Source organism: Saccopteryx bilineata, chromosome 3, assembly GCF_036850765.1.
Source record: "Saccopteryx bilineata isolate mSacBil1 chromosome 3, mSacBil1_pri_phased_curated, whole genome shotgun sequence".
NCBI classification, from domain to species: domain Eukaryota; kingdom Metazoa; phylum Chordata; class Mammalia; order Chiroptera; family Emballonuridae; genus Saccopteryx; species Saccopteryx bilineata.
The window spans coordinates 167,840,845-167,859,213 of NC_089492.1; the positions used below are offsets into that span (position 1 = coordinate 167,840,845).

General features: G+C 38.0%; 1 protein-coding gene across 1 annotated transcript in view; it reads left to right on the forward strand.

The window, feature by feature from the left end:
* Positions 1–18,369, forward strand: part of LOC136328920 (sulfotransferase 1C4-like) — a 53,315-nt gene that overhangs the window by 16,272 nt on the left and 18,674 nt on the right. Inside the window, exons 5-7 of the mRNA XM_066264908.1 lie at positions 5,409–5,535; positions 9,033–9,127; positions 11,156–11,330. Coding sequence (XP_066121005.1) covers positions 5,409–5,535; positions 9,033–9,127; positions 11,156–11,330 — 397 coding nt within the window. The remainder of the gene's footprint in view (positions 1–5,408; positions 5,536–9,032; positions 9,128–11,155; positions 11,331–18,369) is intronic.

An 18,369-nucleotide genomic window follows, 5' to 3' on the forward strand; every position in this document is an offset into this window, starting at 1 on the left:
ATGTTTCAAAAAATTTGTCCATTTCATCTAGGTTGTCTAGTTTTTTGGCGTACAGTTCTTCATAATATTTTTTTACAATATTTTGTATTTCTGTTGTGTTAGTTGTTATTTCTCCACTCTCATTTCTAATTTTATTTATTTGAGTCCTTTCTCTTTTTTTCTTGGTGAGTCTGGTTAAAGGTTCATCAATCTTGTTTACCTTTTCAAAGAATCAGCTCCTGGTTTCATTGATCCTCTGTATTGTTTCTTTAGCCTCTATGTCATTTATTTCTGCTCTGATCTTTATTATTTTCTTCCTTCTACTAGCTCCAGGCTTTACTTGCCATTATTTTTCTAGTTCTTTTAGATGTAGGGGCAAGTTGTTTATTTGTGCTTTTTCTAGCTCTTGAGGTATGCCTGTAATGCTATAAACTTCCCTCTCAGGACTGCTTTTGCTGTGTCCCATAAATTTTGAGTTGATGTATGCTCATTACCATTCATTTCTAGGAATTTTTTAATTTCTTCTTTGATCTCATTGTTTACCCATTCATTATTTAATAACATGCAATTTACTTTCCATGTGTTTGAGTATTTTTCAGTTTTTCTGTTGTGGTTGATTTCTAGTTTTATGTCATTGTGATCGGAGAAAGTGCTCGATATGACTTCAATCTTCTTAAATTTGTTGAGACTGCTTTTGTGCCCTAGCATATGACCTATTCTAGAGAATGTACCATGAACGCTTGAAAAGAATGTATGTTCTGCTGTTTTAGGATGAAAGGTTCTAAAGATATCTATTAAATCGAGTTGATCTAATATGTCCTTTAAGTCTGCTGTTTCTTTGTTAATTTTCTTTCTTGAGGATCTATCTAATGATGTTAATGGGGTATTGAAATCCTTTGAGCATCCTAACAATATTATAATATTGCTGTTAATCTCACCCTTTAAATCCATCAAAATCTGCTTTATATATTTAGGCGCTCCTATGTCAGATGCGTAGATATTTATAACGGTTATATCTTCCTTTTGGATTGCTCTCTTTATCATTATGTAGTGACCTTCTTTATCTCTAACTATAGTCTTTGTTTTAAAGTCCATTTTGTCTGATATAAGTATTGCTACCCCAGCTTTTTTTCATTTCCATTTACGTGAAATATTTTTTTCTATCCTATTATCTTCAGTCTGTGTGCATCTTTTGATTTAAGGTGTGTCTCTTGTAGACAGCATATGTATGGGTCCTGTTTTTTTATCCACGCAGCTACCCTGTCTTTTGATCAAAAAGTTTAATCCATTTACATTTAAGGTTATTATTGATATGTAATTGTTTGTTGCCATTTTATTCTTTAAAACTGTATTCCTCTTTTGCTATATTCTTTTTTCTCCTTTGATCTGTTTACAACAGGTCCCTTAGCATTGCTTGCATCCTTGGTTTGGTTTTAGTGAATTCCTTGAGTTTTTTTTTTTTTTTTTGTCTGTAAAGCTTTTTATTTCTCCTTCAATTTTAAATGATAGCCTTGCTGGATAAAAAAGTCTTGTTTGTAGGTTCTTGTTCTGCATTACTTTGAATATTTCTTGCCATTCCCTTCTGGCCTCAAGTGTTTCTGTTGAGAAGTCAGAAGTCATTCTTATGGGGGCTCCTTTGTAGGTGATAGTTTTTTTTTTCTCTAGCAGCTATTAATATTTTCTCTTTATCACTTAGCTTTGGTATTTTAAATATGATGTGTCTTGGTATTGATTTCTTGGGTTTTTCCTTAATGGAGTTCTCTGTGCTTCCTGAACATGTGAGATGTTTTCCTGCCTTAATTGAGGGAAGTTTTCAGCTATGATATGCTTGATCAAAGTCTCTATCTCTTGTTCTTTCTCTTCTTCTTCAGGAACCCCTATGATGCGGATGTTGTTTCTCTTCATGTTGTCACAGAGCTCTCTTAGAGTTTCCTCAGACTTTTTGAATTTCTTTTCTTTTTTCTGCTCTGCTTCCATGCCTTTATTTATTGTGTCCTCTAACTCACTGATTTTATCCTCCGCTTCATCTATCCTGCTTTTAATTTCTTCCATTGTGTTTTTATTTCAGATATTGTATTTGTCATTTCTGACTGATTCTTTTTTTATTATTTCCATGTCCTTTTTTATATTTGCTATCTCTTTATTTAGGTGTTTGTAATGACCATCTATTGTTGTTCTAATATCTTTGAGCATCCTAACAATCGTTATTTTAAACTCTGCATTTGGTAATTTGGTTATATCTGATTCATTTAGGTTCTTTTCTGGGGATTTCTCTTGGTTCATTTGTGTTGCATTTCTTTGCCTTTGCATTTTTTCTGTGTAAAGGAAGGTTTTGGCAACTGGAGTCCACTAATTATGGTCTCTGTTCCCTAGGTATGGTCTGTCTGCAGGCCCACCACCCCCTCTTCTGTTGCTGCCTAGGGCTTTTGGGTTTGGGCGTTGCCGGTACCTGCCCACTGAGGCTGTTGCTGTGGTTTCCACCTCTCCTTCATGGGAGTGACTGTGATCACATGCTTGGGTGTACAAGCCTTGTTGGCCTTGGCCTTTGCCCTGCCCCCATCGGTGGCATTATGCTCAGCCCTGAGGTCAGTGAAAGCACCTTTGCTCAGCTGCAGGTCTCTGCCTGTTTCCAGGCTTTTGCCCCACTCTTGCAGGAGGAGTCTTCTCATGGACCAGCTGCTAGCCTTGGCACTACTGGCCAGTAGCAGAACTCCACCTATTCTGGGTTTTTGGCTCCACCCTTGCAGGAGGAGCCGGCTCCCAAGTCAGGCCACAAGCCTTGGTTCCATGGGCAGGGCAAGGCTGTGCTCCTGTGCCCTTGCTCAAGGGTTGGTCTCCACCCCTTCCAGGTTTCCCGCCCTTCTTTTGCAGGCTGGATTACATGCTGCGGGCAGCTGGGCTTGACCGCTTTTGCCCACCTACTCCTCCCCTGCCGGGCAGGACTGAGCTCACACTTGGGCCCAGTGGCGGCCAGCAGGCTTCCACCCCTGCCAAGAGAACTGCGCCTCCATGTCCCACCACCACCTGCCCTCCAGCAACCCTCAGCCATGTGGGGTGCGAGCGCTGCAGCTCAGATCCTAAGACTCACTACTGTAAACCCGAAAGCTCCCTCCTTCTAAGCAACTCTGCTCTGAGTGCCGTGGGAGAACTTGTTTGGCTGCTCTCCTGCTTCCCTTTGCTGGTATTGCTGTTTCTGGGGGAAATGTTCACTTCAGATTTGGGGAGTGACTTGTCCCAGGGGTTAGGGTGGCTGTCTCCCAAAATGTTTCTCCCTGTGCCTCCTAGATTACACTCTCTTTTTGCTACTCTGGTATTCTCTTCTCTCCCCATCCCCTGGAGCCTCAGGTGAGTTGTTGTGGGAGAGGTTTTCTGCATGGTCCCTTTAAGAAGGATCCTGGGTCTGAGAAATCAGTCTCTTTCTCACAAACAGTATCCTGACTTGTTTCCAGCTAAATATTATCCTTATGCCTCTTCTGGGCTCTGGGGCTGCAGGCTGGGGCTTTGTTCTTGGGGCTCAGGACCCTCCCCTCTCTGCTAAACTCACTTCCCACCATGTGAGTCTCTCCCAGCTGCTGTTTGCTCCAGAGAGCTGGGCAGCCCTCTCCGCGTTTTTGCTTTTCCTACCAGTCTCGGTGTGGCTTCTTCAGTGTTCCTTGATTGAAGAGTCCTCTTAGTTTAGTCCAAAGTTGTTTTTTTCAGATGACAGTTCTTAAAATTATTCTGTAATCCACTTTGGTTCTGGGAGGTGGATGTTGGTATATCCACCTCCTCCAGCACCATCTTGTCTTTTTTTCTACCTGAAATTTTTTTGTTGTTGTTTGTTTCTTTAAATTCTGAAACCGGAAACGGGAAGAGACAGTCAAACAGACTCCTGCATGCGCCCGACTGGGATCCACCCAGCACGCCCACCAGGAGGCGATGCTCTGCCCACCAGGGGGCGATGCTCTGCCCCTCTGGGGCGTCGCTCTGTTGCGACCAGAGCCACTCTAGTGCCTGGGGCAGAGGCCAAGGAGCCATCCCCAGCACCCAGGCCATCTTTGTTCCAGTGGAGCCTCGGCTGCGGGAGGGGAAGAAAGAGACAGAGAGGAAGGAGAGGGGGAGGGGTGAAGAAGCAGATGGGCACTTCTCCTGTGTGCCCTGGCTGGAAATCAAACCCGGGACTTCTGCATGCCTAGCCAACGCTCTACCACTGAGCAACCAGCCAGGGTCTACCTGAAATTTATATAATGTTATTACCCAGTGTCACTCCAATAAATTTAATTTTTTATTGAATGTATTAGGGTAAAACTGATGAATATAATTATACAGGTTTCAGGTGCCCAATTCTATAGCACATCTCTGTATACCATATTGTGTGTTCACCTCCCCTCCCCGCCAAGTCCAATAAATCTTTTTTTTTAATAAATGAAAAATTAAAAAAGAGCCAGTGAGGAGATGAACAGCAAATGTAAAAGGACTGAATCTACAGATTTGGTCAAGGATTGGCTTGGAAAAGATGGAAAAAGAAACATCTAATACAATTTTGTGATTTTAATTGTTTGATGGTAGTACCATTAATGGGAAGAGTAAACGCAGAAGGAAGAGTAATTTTTTTCTGAAGATGAATTGAATTTTGAGCCCATTAAGTCTGAAATGCCTGCAGGGCATTTAGGTAGAAATATATGAGCATGTAGCTTAGGAGACTGGTACGGGTTAGGAATTAACTTGTCATAAATATATAATATTTACAGCAATGGGGAAAGATGGCAAAAAAAAAATGAAAAGTAAAAAAATGAGCATAAAATGTAAGCCTCAAGCAGAGCTCTAAAGAAAACAAACATTTAAGTTAAAGTGATCACTAAACTTTCAGTGATCACAAACCCACTGAGAATCTGAAGGAAGTTACTTCTTCATTTCTGGCAGAGTCTACACCTGCCCAACATTTTTTATGCTACTTTACAGAGAGGCACAGTCCTCTTGATGTTCATCACTGTAATACCTTCCGGTTTAAGAGAGGAATGGCAGAACAGGACACAGAAAAACGTTGGCCAGAAAGATTAGGAAACCACAAAAGAAGTTCTACTGTTGAAAGAAGTAAGATAAAGTGTAAGCTGCAGGCAATAAGCAAGAGGAAGTTAGAGACCTGGCTGAGAGCCAGTAATGCAGGGCCTTGTACATCAGGTTGAGAAATTTTACTTAATCTTAAAAGCAATGAACAGATATTGAAGTTTTATATAGGGGAGTCATCTGATCAGATTTGCATGTCTACAAGATTATACTGGCTGCTGGATGATGAATGGAAGAAAACAAGGATGTATTTGTGGCTTCCAGGACTTGCTTACTATAAACACAAACAGATGCTATGCACATTAAATGCTTGATTTGTAAATCCTTCTATCATTTACATTTTGGTATTTTATTATTATTATTATTTCTTCTGACAACTTTAGATAATTTATGTGGCAAGGAATATCAAGGACAACATGGTGTCCTACTACTATTTTCAAAAGATGAACAAAGGACTCCCTGACCCAGGAAGCTGGGATGAGTACTTTGAAACATTTCTGTCAGGCAAAGGTAAGCCAAATGGAAGGAACTGGTCTTCCCCTATGTCTGCAGAGGATAAGGTTTCTCTATAAAACTCTCCTTTCTGTAAAATTCTCCCCATAAAATTCATCCACAGAAGGAGCTCTGACTTATGGGGTTGGAAGATGAGAGGCAGCATCCCTGAGAGATGTGACATAACTCTGGCTACCTGTCAGTGCTGGTCAGTGGCTCTGTGTCCAATGATGATATACCCACTAATAAAGCCAAAACTGTATTGTGGGGAAACCAGCTATAATAAAAGGCAATTCCTACTGTAAGCCTGTGCTAAATGTTTCTCTTCCATTCACTTGTTTAATCTTTAAAGCATGGTAATACTATCCATAATTTACAGGTAGTGAAATTGAGACTCTTGGTTTGTGAAAATGATGATTCATTACACTATTAACAAGAGTGGGGGTTAGAATTTGAACACAGGCAGGACTAGGTAATCTTAAATCTTGTGTGCTTGGCCCTGGCCGGTTGGCTCAGTGGTAGAGTGTCGGCCTGGCATGCAGGAGTCCTGGGTTTGATTCCCAACCAGGGCACACAGGAGAAGCACCCATCTGCTTCTCCACCCCTCCCCCTCTCCTTCCTCTCTGTCTCTCTCTTCCCCTCCCACAGCCAAGGCTCCATTGGAGCAAAGTTGGCCTGGGCACTGAGGATGGCCCTGTGGCCTCTGCCTCAGGCACTAGAATGGCTCTGGTTGCAACAGAGCAATGCCCCAGATGGGCAGAGCATCACCCCCTCGTGGGCATGCCGGGTGGATCCCGGTTGGGTACATGTGGGAGTCTGTCTGACTGCCTTCCCGTTTCCAACTTCAGAAAAATACAAACAAATAAACAAACAAAATCCTGTGTGCTTGGCTGCCATGTTAAAGTCTTCCTGATTGCCTACATGTTCAATTGGAGGGAAAGGTTTTGTGCATAAGAAGTTTTCAACCAAAACTATCATGAGTTGGTGTTAGGCTGGCCCGTGGTGCTTTGGAATCATAAACTATCATGTGAAAAAATGTATGGCCTTGCAATCATGCTTCCAGTGTCAGAACCAAGTTTCTGCAAGTTTCCTGCAGTTTTTCTAAATTTCAAACACTATTAGAGCTTTAAATACATCAGCCCTTCTCCTGAAGAATATTAAAAAGTGATTAAGTTATTGAAACTGGGTAATGGGTTCATGAAGGTTCATTACACTATCCCCTCTACTTTTGTATATGTCAAAATACTTTCATAAGAACAAGAGTTTTCAAAAGTTAAGAAAGATTAAAAATATGGGTTCAAGGGAGGTACAATATAAATACTATATCAGATTGGTTTGCACTATAAAGTTGAATGACAGCTTTACATGATTAAAATGTAAACATTTGCACTAAATTATTTGATTATTCAAGCTCAAAATTTATGTATATTTGAAACCCTTTTCCTAATTATTTATCTTGCTATATGGCAAAATAATTGGCCTCTACAGTCCTATTCCTCTAAAGTAATTATGAATAAATTTGATAAAGTGTTCTTTTCCATTAGTTTATCAGTAAAGTATGGAAATATGATGCTTTTAAATGCTATTTAATTTTCATAATCCTAAATGACAAAATTTATTATTGAAATTTGCTTCTTATGAGATATATTTTGAGAATGATCCATTTATACCCCAAGGTATTTTTATGGCTTTAATGTCTTCAACAAATTTTATGGTAGATGTTCTAACAATGATTTTGGATACCTATGACAAAGAATGGGCCACAAAGAAGTTACCTATTTGAACAAGTTCAGAACATGGGACTGGGCTGATGTATAAATGGACCTTTCTAATCAGAGCTGAGTATAGTTGCAGCTCCTTGTCCTGCATGAGGTTAAGTTGTACACCATTCTGAAAGCTTGGAAATCAAAACCTTGGAGAGTACACCTCTAGAGCTAGAACTAGAGCTAGAGCTAGAGCTAGAGCTAGAAAGAGAAGAAGAAGGAGAAGGAGAAGAAGGAAGAAGAAGAAGAGGAGGATGAGGAGAAAGAGGAAGAAGAGGAAGAAGAAGGGAGGAGGGAGGAGGAAGAGGAGGTGGAGGAAGGAGAACTCCTGATGAATCAGATGATTTGGGGATATCCCAATCATTTTATGGATTCAAATGTCATCTATCTGCTGTTGACCCACAGATTTGCACTTCTGTTCCTGACCTTGGCCCTGTGCTGGGTGCATAGACCCAGCTGCTTCTCTGACATCTCTATTTGGATGTCTATAAGGCATCTCTAACTTCACATATCCAAATTCGAACTTTTGTCTTTCCCCCTGGAGGCTTCCACATTTTAGTTAATTGTAACTTTCTTTATTGAGTTGCTTATGCCTAAAATCTTGAACTTACCTTAACCTCTTTTCTTCTTACACACACCATATCCAATTCATCAGCATATCTGTCAACCCTACTTTCAAAACATATCTAGAGTATCACCAATCCTCAACACTTCTACCACTCTGGTCCAAACTACCATCACACCTTCCCTGGAAAAATTAATAGCCCCTTTCCTATCCCTTGACTTTTGACCATTCCAAGCTCCAATCTACTTTCCACAGAGAAAACAGGGGGATTCTATTAAAAAGGAAGCCAGACCACCTCACTTCTCTGCTCAAAGCCAACAAATGTCATCCCATTTCACTCAGAGTGAAAGCCAGAGCCTGAACTGTGACCCATAAGTCCCTCAGGGTTAGGTTTTCTCACCTCTCCCAGTTTTCTCCCTCTCCTCTGCCTTTCTTTTACTCTATCCTAGTCCAATTAACCTCCTTGCTGTACCTCAAACACCAGGCACTTCCTACCCTGTACTTTACCTTGCTGTTCCCTCTGCCCAAAAATGCACTTTCCTTCTCTTTCTTCGAGTTTTTACTCAATGTTCCATTCTCTGAGAGCCCTTCTCTGGCCAGCCTATGAACATTTCATCCTTCTACATAAACCCAACTCTTTCCCTCTCCTTCTCTGGTTTATTTTTTCTCCTAAACATGCATTTTGTTCTCACATACCACATATTTCACATTTATCTCACTTGTCCCCCCACAAGATGAACTTTCAGAATAGGGTTTTATATGTGCTTTGTTCACTGCTTGATCCCCACTCCCTGGAATGGTGCTGAGCACAGAGTAGGCTCTGTGGAATAAATGAATGCATACTAATATTACCTTTTGAGGTAAGTAGTATTACTGATTCTTTCAGAAATGAGAATTTAAAAAACTGAGGCTAAGAGATTATGTAACATCCCAGGGTCACACAGTGGTGTCAGAGCTAGGATTCAAACTCAGCAGGCTCTAGAACCTGAGAGTAATCTATCTCACTAGTTTTCAAAGAAAGAAATGTCGTGCAGAAAATGGATGTGGGAGGTGTGGAAAGTAAGTTCTTCTGCCCTGGAATAGGACCATCAGCTTCAATTTCTATCCTGAGGAAACAACTCATTTTCTTTTCTGGCTTTTCTTCCTCTCACTTCTATGACCCAAATACACATGTGTCTTTCTTCCAGTGGTATGGGGCTCCTGGTTTGACCATGTAAAAGGCTGGTGGAAGAAGAAAGAAAGTCATCCCATTCTCTATCTTTTCTATGAAGAAATGATGAAAGTAAGAAATATACTTAAATTTTGACTTCACGGGATTTTTTTTCTAAGTTAGAGATCCATGACAGAAATGACGAAAAGTAATGTATAAAAGTTTATCTATGCAGAATATTTTGCATGCCACCTTCAACTTTCCCAACCACCTTTCCATATGACATACTAAAATCCAAACATGGTACCAGACATAGTTTGTACCTGTTTCTTTCTGCAGGCCTCACTGTACTCTAGGGCCAATTCCTACCTCATCCAGCAGCGTGGGAGAAGTCTCCTGTTTGAGCGATGAGTTTTCTCCCTCTTTAGCTCTCCAGGTTCCTTCTCCCAGGATCTATACCAACCCCCATCATTGGCACTGACTTTCAAGGAAAAGAATTAGGACTCTGAACAGAAAAGAACTACTGAGAAATAATAGAGCTGTTTTGTTTGCTTTTTAAAAAAAAAAAACACTAAAGTGTTGTCATTTTAAATAATAACAACATGTATGAGCTCTGGTTCAAAGTCTGTCTCATAAATGTATTTGCAAAATAAATGTATGGCAAAATGTAGCACTGGCTGGTCCATGGTTCTCCAAACCTTGGCATATGACATGGCTTTCCAAATTGTTTCCTTCATTAACAATGGCCTCTCGTTTCTCCTTCCCCTCTGGGTAGAAATAATGCATTGCTTCCATCTGTTTGTCTGGGCCATACTTGCTCTCTGCAGCTTTCCTAAGTAGCCTCCTGCTTTGCCCAGCCCAGTGACTTTTTGAGAAAGCCACAGCAATGGGTAGCTGGCAGGGAGGACATGAAAATTGGATGCAGGGATAAGGGGAGAGATCTGCAAGGGGAGCCTGGAGACTTCTAAACAGGGCAACCCCACACTAAACTGGATCTCTTTTCTTCAGTTTTGGATGAAGCAGCAGCCCATGTCAGAGTGTAAGGAGCTCTCATAAGATCTATCAGTAAACAGGACATCTCCAACATGTCCAGAGTCAGGAATAGCCCTGATCCAGAGTCATCAGATGTCAAAGCTAAAGCCAAGGGAGAGAAGCCTTACAAATCCTCTGTTCTGTGCCAGAGAAACATGGGCTCTGCATGCTTCTGTTTTTTCTATCACAAGGAGAAAACATCTTGTTTATTTTCAAAGACTGCCACTTGTTCTCCAAACTAGCTTCTTATCTGCTACCTGTAAAAGTGAAGTAAAATAATAAGCTTCCCAAGCATGTCTCTTAGCATCAACTATCGCACAGGAGGAAACACAATTGTTTTGATACGATGGCACTTTATATTTTTTAAGTGAGAGGAGGGGAGATAGACTGATTCCCACATGCACCCTGACCGAGATCCACTCAGCAATCCCCATCTGGAGCCAATGCTCTAATCAATCAAGCAATCCTCAGCTCCTGAGGCCAACATTCAAACCAATCAAGTCACTGGCTGCAAGAGGGGAATAGAGAAAGAGAAGGGGTAGAGGGTCACTTCTCATGTGTGCCTTGACCAGGGATTGAACCCTGGACATCTGCATGCTGGGCTGACTCTCTACCCACTGAGTAAGCTGGCCAGGGCCTAAAATCAGAGGCAGATTTAATGGCGGGTGCACTGGATGCACACCCTGGTCCCTGACTTCTGAAGGGCCTCACAAAACCCCACCTTTACACTTTCTAATGACACCAAGTTTGGTTTCATATGTGCAATTTTAACATTAATAGTACATAATATTTTTTATCTATTTAGAAATATGGTTAACATGTATTTTTATTTTTCTGTTTTTCTCTTTTTTTAAGAGGCTCAATATTTTCTTCTGCACCTGGGGCCGCAAACGACTTTGATCCGCCTCTGCCTACAATTGCACTTTAAATTTCCCAGCTTACTGTTTTGACATTCAGAACTCTAAATATAAAATTACTTTTGTTAGAATAACTTTTAAACATAACCTAATAGGCTTTTAAATGGTTTAACCATTATTTCCATGCTTAATTATCTAAGATTTGTTTATCGTTACATTTTTTTTCCTTAGACAGAAAAAAAATACTATTTTTCTTCTACTTTTGCCACAGCACCCAAAACATGAAATTAGAAAAGTGATGGAATTCCTGGGGAAGAACCTAAAAGAAGAGATTTTAGAAGAAATCATCTATAACACATCATTTGACGTAATGAAAAAGAACCCCATGACCAACTATGTGAATGATGTTAAAATGAATCATAGTCTTTCTCCATTTATGAGGAAAGGTGATGTATGCATGCTCTTTGTACTTTCTCTGATAACAGAAAAAAACATTATCAATTCACAAACAGTTTTCTGACTTTCAAGCTCAGTGAATCACTATTTACAGTGTCTCCTGAAGTGAATCTCTTAAAGCCTTCCTCTACGAGCTAGCCCATACACATGTTTCACAGAAAAATGTGGGAAACTTTGAAGCACATGAGCATATTACATTGTATTAGAAGAAACATATTTAATTCTGTCTAACTCAGAGCTTCAAAAATGTATTTGACCAAAAATTCTTTCTCAAGTAAAGCCTTTAATCTCTGGGAAACTCGTGTTTCTCCCAATATATTATGGAGGACATTGGCTTTAAGAGCTAGAAGACTGGGAATTTAGATATCACTAAGTCAATATCATTTCACAGAGAATAATAACAGGGCACAGTAAGTCATTGGAGTTTGGCCAGAACCAGGACCTTCAGCCACCAAACCAGAGTATATCCTGTGCTACCACATTGTCGATTCCTTAATAGAGACATTTGTGAAGTTGTAATTATTTGGAGAAAATTAAAAACAATATTCTAATACCTCTTGTTTGATAAAATAAGCAAAATTCTATGCCTTGAAAAAGAAATTTTCTGATTTGATTATTGATTAACCTAATTTTCTTTTTTACTGGAAAAATTTCATTGTCTATTTGAACAGACACATATATTTATATGCACAACAACATACTATACATGCTGAACTTTTTGAGGTTTGGGGGGTTATTTTTCCCAGCTTTATTTAAGTATGATTGAAAAATTAAAATGGTATACACTTAAGGAATATATGATGTTTAGATATGTGTATACATTGTTAATTGATTAGTACAATAAAGCTAATTAATGTATTTATCACCCATATAGTAACATTTTTTGGTGGGGAAGTAAGAACATTTGAGATCTACTCTTCTAGCAAATTTCAAGTATACAATGTTATTAATTATAATCATCATGATGCATATTAGGTCTTCAGAATTCATTCATCTTATAACAGAGTTTGTACCCTTTGACCAGCATCTCCCCTTTTGTTCCACTCAGTAACCCCTGGTAACCACCATTCTACACTGTTATGAGTTTGACTTTATTTTTAGATTTGACATATAAGTGAAATTCTATAGTATTTATCTTCCTGTGTCTGGCTTATTTCACTTAGCATAATGTCCACCAGTTTCATCCATGTTGTCACAAATGTCAGTATTTTACTCTTTGTTAAAGCTGAGTAATATTCCACTATACATATTACATTTTCTTTGTCCATTCATTTGTCAATGGACATTTAGGTTGTTGCCATACTTTGGCTATTGTGAATAATGTAATGAATACAAGAATGAAATTGTCTCTCCAAGACAGTAATTTTACTTTTTGGGGGGGGGGTATAACCCAGAAGTGGGAGTGCAGGCAGGTCTAGCTTCAATTTTTTGAGGAATCTTTATAATGCTTTCCATAATGACTGTACCAATTTACATCCCCAACAATAGCACACAAGCATTCCTTTTTCTCGACATCCTCATCAACACATGTTATCTTTTAACTATTTTAATTAAAATATAGTTGACAGCCTGTTTTGTGGAGGTTCAGTGGATAGAGCATCAACCTGGAATGTTGACATTGCTGGTTCAAAACCCTGGGAATGCTTGGTCAAGGCACATATTACAAGCAAGCAATGAACAACTAAAGTGAAGCAACTAGGGGTTGATACTTCTTGCCTCAATCCCCCCCTCTGTAAATAGATAAAATCTTTAAAAAATACAATTGACATACAATATTATATTAGTTTCAGGTGTACAACATAGTGATTCAATGTTTATATATCTTACAATATGATCACCACAATAGGTCTAGTAACCATCTGCTACCATACAAAGTTATAATATTATTGACTATATTCCTTGTGCTGTATTATACAGTACATCTCCATGATTTACTTATTTATTTTGTAACTGGGAGTTTGCACCTCTTATTGCCCTTCACCTTTTCACCCATGCTTTTCCCCATCCCCTCTGTCAAATATGTTTGTTCTCTGTGTCTATAAGTCTGTTTCTGTTTTTTGTTTGTTCATTTGTTTTTTCTATATTTAGATTCCACATATATGAGAGTTTTCCAGTTAGTTTTATACCATTATGATTAGAAAATAGGTTTGATTTTATTTCAATCTTCTTGAATTTACTGAGGCTTGTTTTGTGGCTTAACATGTGATATATCCTGGAGAATGTTTCCTGTGCACTTAAATAGAAAGTGTATTCTGCACTTTTTAGAAGAACTGTTCTGTGAATATTAGCTACATCCCTCTGGCCTAATTTCTCATTTAAGGCCAATCTTTTCTTATTGCTTTTCTGTCTGGATGATCTATCCATTGATATAAGTGGGGTATTAATGCCACCTACTGTCATTGTATTACTGTCTATTTCTCCCTTTATGTGTTAATATTTGCTTAATGTATTTTAAGTTCTCCTATGTCAAGTGCATAAATATTTGTGAATGGTCTATCCTTCTCTTGAATTGACCCCTTTATCCTTATTAATGCCTTTCTCTGTCTCTTGTTACAGTCTTTGTTTTAAAGTTTATTTTGTCTGATAAGAGTATTGCTGACCAATTTTCCTTTTGTTTCTATTTGCATGGAATATTTTTTCCATCTCTTCACTTTTAGTCTGTGTGTCTTTTGATCTGAAATGAGTGTCTTATAGGCATCATATAGATGGGTCTTCATTCAGCCACCCTATGTCATTCAATTGGAGCATTTAGTTCATTTACATATAAATATAATTATTGATAGGTATGTATTATTGCTACTTCATTAATTCTCCTTTGGCTGACTCATTATTTCTATCTTATTAATTATTTTCTGGAAATTTTGTAGTTCTTTTCTTTTTTTTCTTATTTAGACAATTAAATTTAACATGGTGACATTGGATAATCAGAGTACATAGATTTAGAGAAAATATCTCCACATCTTTTGGACAGTCAATTATGTTGTACACCCATCACCAAAAGTCAAATCATCTTCTGTCATCCTATATTTTGTTTCTCTTTAAGCCCCTCCCCTTCCCCCATCCCACTCACTATCCACCCTTCCCTTCCCCCTGGTAACCACTGCACCCCTGTCTATGTTCATGAGTCTCAATTTTGTGTCCCACCTATGTGTGGAATCATACAGTTCTTAGCTTTCCCTGATGTACTTACTTCACTCAGTATAATGTTATCAAGGTCCATTCATGTTGTAAATGATCCTATGTCATCATTTCTTATGACTGAGTAGTATTTCATAGTATATATGCCCCACATCTTCTTTATCCAATCCTCTATTGAAGGGCTTTTTGGTTGTTTTCATGTGTTGGCCACTGTGAACAATGCTGCAATGGACATGGTGGTGCATGTGTCTTTATGTATCAATGTTTTTGAGTTATAGGGGTACATACCCAGTAGAGAGATTGCTGGGTCATATGGTAGTTCTATTCTTAATTTTTTGAGGAAACACCATACTTTCTTCCATAATGGTTGCACTAATTTACTTTCCCACCAACAGTGAATGAGGCTTTCTTTTTCTCCACAGCCTCCCCAATACTTGTTGTTACCTGTATTGTTGATAATAGCTAATCTAACAGGTGTGAGGTATTATTTCATTATAGTTTTGATTAGCACTTCTCAAATAGTGATAATGAGCATTTTTTATATATCTATTGGCCATATGTATTTCTTCTTGGGAGAAGTGTCTGTTCATGTCCTCTTTCTATTTCTTTATTGGCTTGTTCATTTGTTTGTTTTTTGCTGAGTTTTATGAGGTCTTTATACATTTTGGACATTAGTCCCTTATCTGAGCTGTTATTTGAAAATATCATCTCCCATTTAGTTGGCTGTCTGTTTGTTCTGTTGTCAGTTGTTTTTTTTTCTGTTCAAAAGCTTCTTAGTCTAATGTGGTCCCATTCACTTATCTTTGCCTTCACTTCCCTTGCCTTGGAGTCAAATTCATAAAATATTCTTTATGACCAAGGTCCATGAATTTAGTACCTATGTTTTCTTATATATAATTTATTGTTTTAGATCTTATATTTAGGTCTTTGATTAATTTGAATTAATTTTTTTTTAATTTTATTTTTTTAATGGGGCGACATCAATAAATCAGGATACATATATTCAAAGATAACAAGTCCAGGTTATCTTGTCTTTCAATTATGTTGCATACCCATCACCCAAAGTCAGATTGTCCTCTGTCACCTTCTATCTAGTTTTCTTTCTGCCCCTCCCCCTCTCCCTTTCCCTCTCCCTTTCCCCTCTCCCCCCGTAACCATCACACTCTTATCAATGTCTCTTAGTTTCACTTGTATGTCCCACCTATGTATGGAATAATGCAGTTCCTGGTTTTTTCTGATTTACTTATTTCACTTTGTATAATGTTATCAAGATCTCACCATTTTGCTGTAAATGATCTGATGTCATCATTTCTTGTGGCTGAGTAGTATTCCATAGTGTATATGTGCCACATCTTCTTTATCCAGTCATCTATTGACGGGCTTTTTGGTTGTTTCCATGTCCTGGCCACTGTGAACATTGCTGCAATGAACATGGGGCTGCATGTGTCTTTACGTATCAATGTTTCTGAGTTTTGGGGGTATATACCTAGTAGAGGGATTGCTGGGTCATAAGGTAGTTCTATTTTCAGTTTTTTGAGGAACTACCATACTTTCTTCCATAATGGTTGTACTACTTTTACATTCCCACCAACAGTGGATGAGGGTTCCTTTTTCTCCACAGCCTCTCCAACATTTGCTATTACCTGTCTTGTTAATAATATCTAATCTAACAGGTGTGAGGTGGTATCTCATTGCAGTTTTGATTTGCATTTCTCTAATAACTAAAGAAGATGAGCATCTTTTCATATATCTGTTGGCCGTTTGTACTTCTTCCTGGGAGAAGTGTCTGTTCATGTCCTCTTCCCATTTTTTTATTAAATTGTTTGTTTGTTTGTTATTGAGTTTTATGAGTTCTTTGTATATTTTGGATATTAGGTCCTTATCTGAGCTGTTGTTTGAAAATATCATTTCCCATTTAGGTGGCTTTCTGTTTATTTTGTTATCAGTTTCTCTTGCTGAGCAAAAACTTTTTAGTCTGATGTAGTCACATTCATTAATTTTTGCCTTCACTTCTCTTGCCATTGGAGTCAAATTCATAAAATGCTCTTCAAAACCCAGGTCCATGAGTTGAGTACCCATGTCTTCTTCTATGTACTTTATTGTTTCAGGTCTTATGTTTAGATCTTTGATCCATTTTGAGTTAATTTTAGTACAGGGGGACAAACTGCAGTCGAGTTTCATACTTTTGCATGTGGCTTTCCAGTTTTCCCAGCACCATTTATTGAAGAGGCTTTCTTTTCTCCATTGTGTGTTGTTGGCCCCTTTATCAAAAATTATTTGACTATATATATGTGGTTTTATTTCTGGATTTCTATTCTGTTCCACTGGTCTGAGTGTCTATTTTTCTGCCAATACCATGCTGTTTTGATTGTCGTGGCTCTATAATAGAGTTTGAAGTCAGGTATTGCAATGCCCCCAGCTTCATTCTTTTTCTTTAGGATTGCTTTGGCTATTCGGAGTTTTTTATAGTTCCATATAAATCTGATGATTTTTTGCTCTATTTCTTTAAAAAATGTCATTGGAATTTTGATGGGAATTGCATTAAATTTGTATATTGCTTTGGGTAATATGGCCATCTTGATTATATTTATTCTTCCTAACCAAGAACAAGGAATATTCTTCCATCTCATTATATCTTTTTCAATTTCTCTTAACAATGGTTTATAGTTTTCATTATATAAGTCCTTTACATTCTTTGTTATGTTTATTCCTAAGTATTTTATTTATTTATTTATTTATTTTGCAATCGTGAAGGGGATTATTCTTTTGAGTTCATTCTCAGTTGTTTCATTGTTGGCATATAGAAAAGCTATTGACTTCTGTATGTTAATTTTGTATCCTGAAAACTTACTGTATTGGCTTATTGTTTCTCGTAGTCATTTTGTGGATTCTTTGGGGTTTTCGATGTATAGGATCATATCTGCAAAAAGTGATACCTTTACTTCTTTTCTGATATGGATGCCTTTTATTTCTTTGTCTTGTCTGATTGCTCTGGCTAGAACCTCTAGTACCACATTAAATAAGAGTGGAGAGAGTGGACAACCCTGTTTTGTTCCTGATTTAACGGGGAAAGCATTCAGTTTAATGCCATTTAATATGATGTTAGCTGATGGTTTATCATATATGGCCTTTATCATGTTGAGATATTTTCCTTCTATACCCATTTTGTTTAGAGTCTTAAACATAAAATTGTGTTGTATTTTATTGAAAGCCTTTTCTGCGTCTATTGATAAGATCATGTGGTTTTTGTTATTTGTTGTGTTGATATGGTGTATTACATTGACCGTTTTACGTATGTTGAACCATCCTTGAGATTCTGGGATGAATCCCACTTGATCATGATGTATTATTTTTTTAATATGTTGTTGTATTCGATTTGCTAGTATTTTGTTTAGTATTTTAGCATCTGTGTTCATTAGAGATATTGGTCTGTAATTTTCTGTTTTTGTGCCATCCTTGCCTGGTTTTGGTATGAGGGTTATGTTGGCCTCATAAAATGTGTTTGGAATTATTGCTTCTTCTTCAATTTTTTGGAAGACTTTCCGTAGAATAGGAACCAAGTCTTCTTTGAATGTTTGATAAAATTTGCTGGTATAGCTGTCAGGGCCTGGACTTTTATTTTGGGGGAGGTTTTTAATGGTATTTTCTATTTCTTCTCTACTAATAGATCTGTTTAGGCTTTCTGCTTCTTCTTGACTCAGTCTAGGAAGGTTGTATTGTTCTAGGAATTTTACCATTTCTTCTAAGTTGTTGAATTTAGTGACATAAAGTTTTTCATAGTATTCTACAATAATTCTTTGTATATCTATGGTGTCCGTGGTGATTTCTCTTTCATTTTGGATTTTGTTTATATGAGTTCTTTCTCTTTTTTCCTTGGTAAGTCTTGCCAAG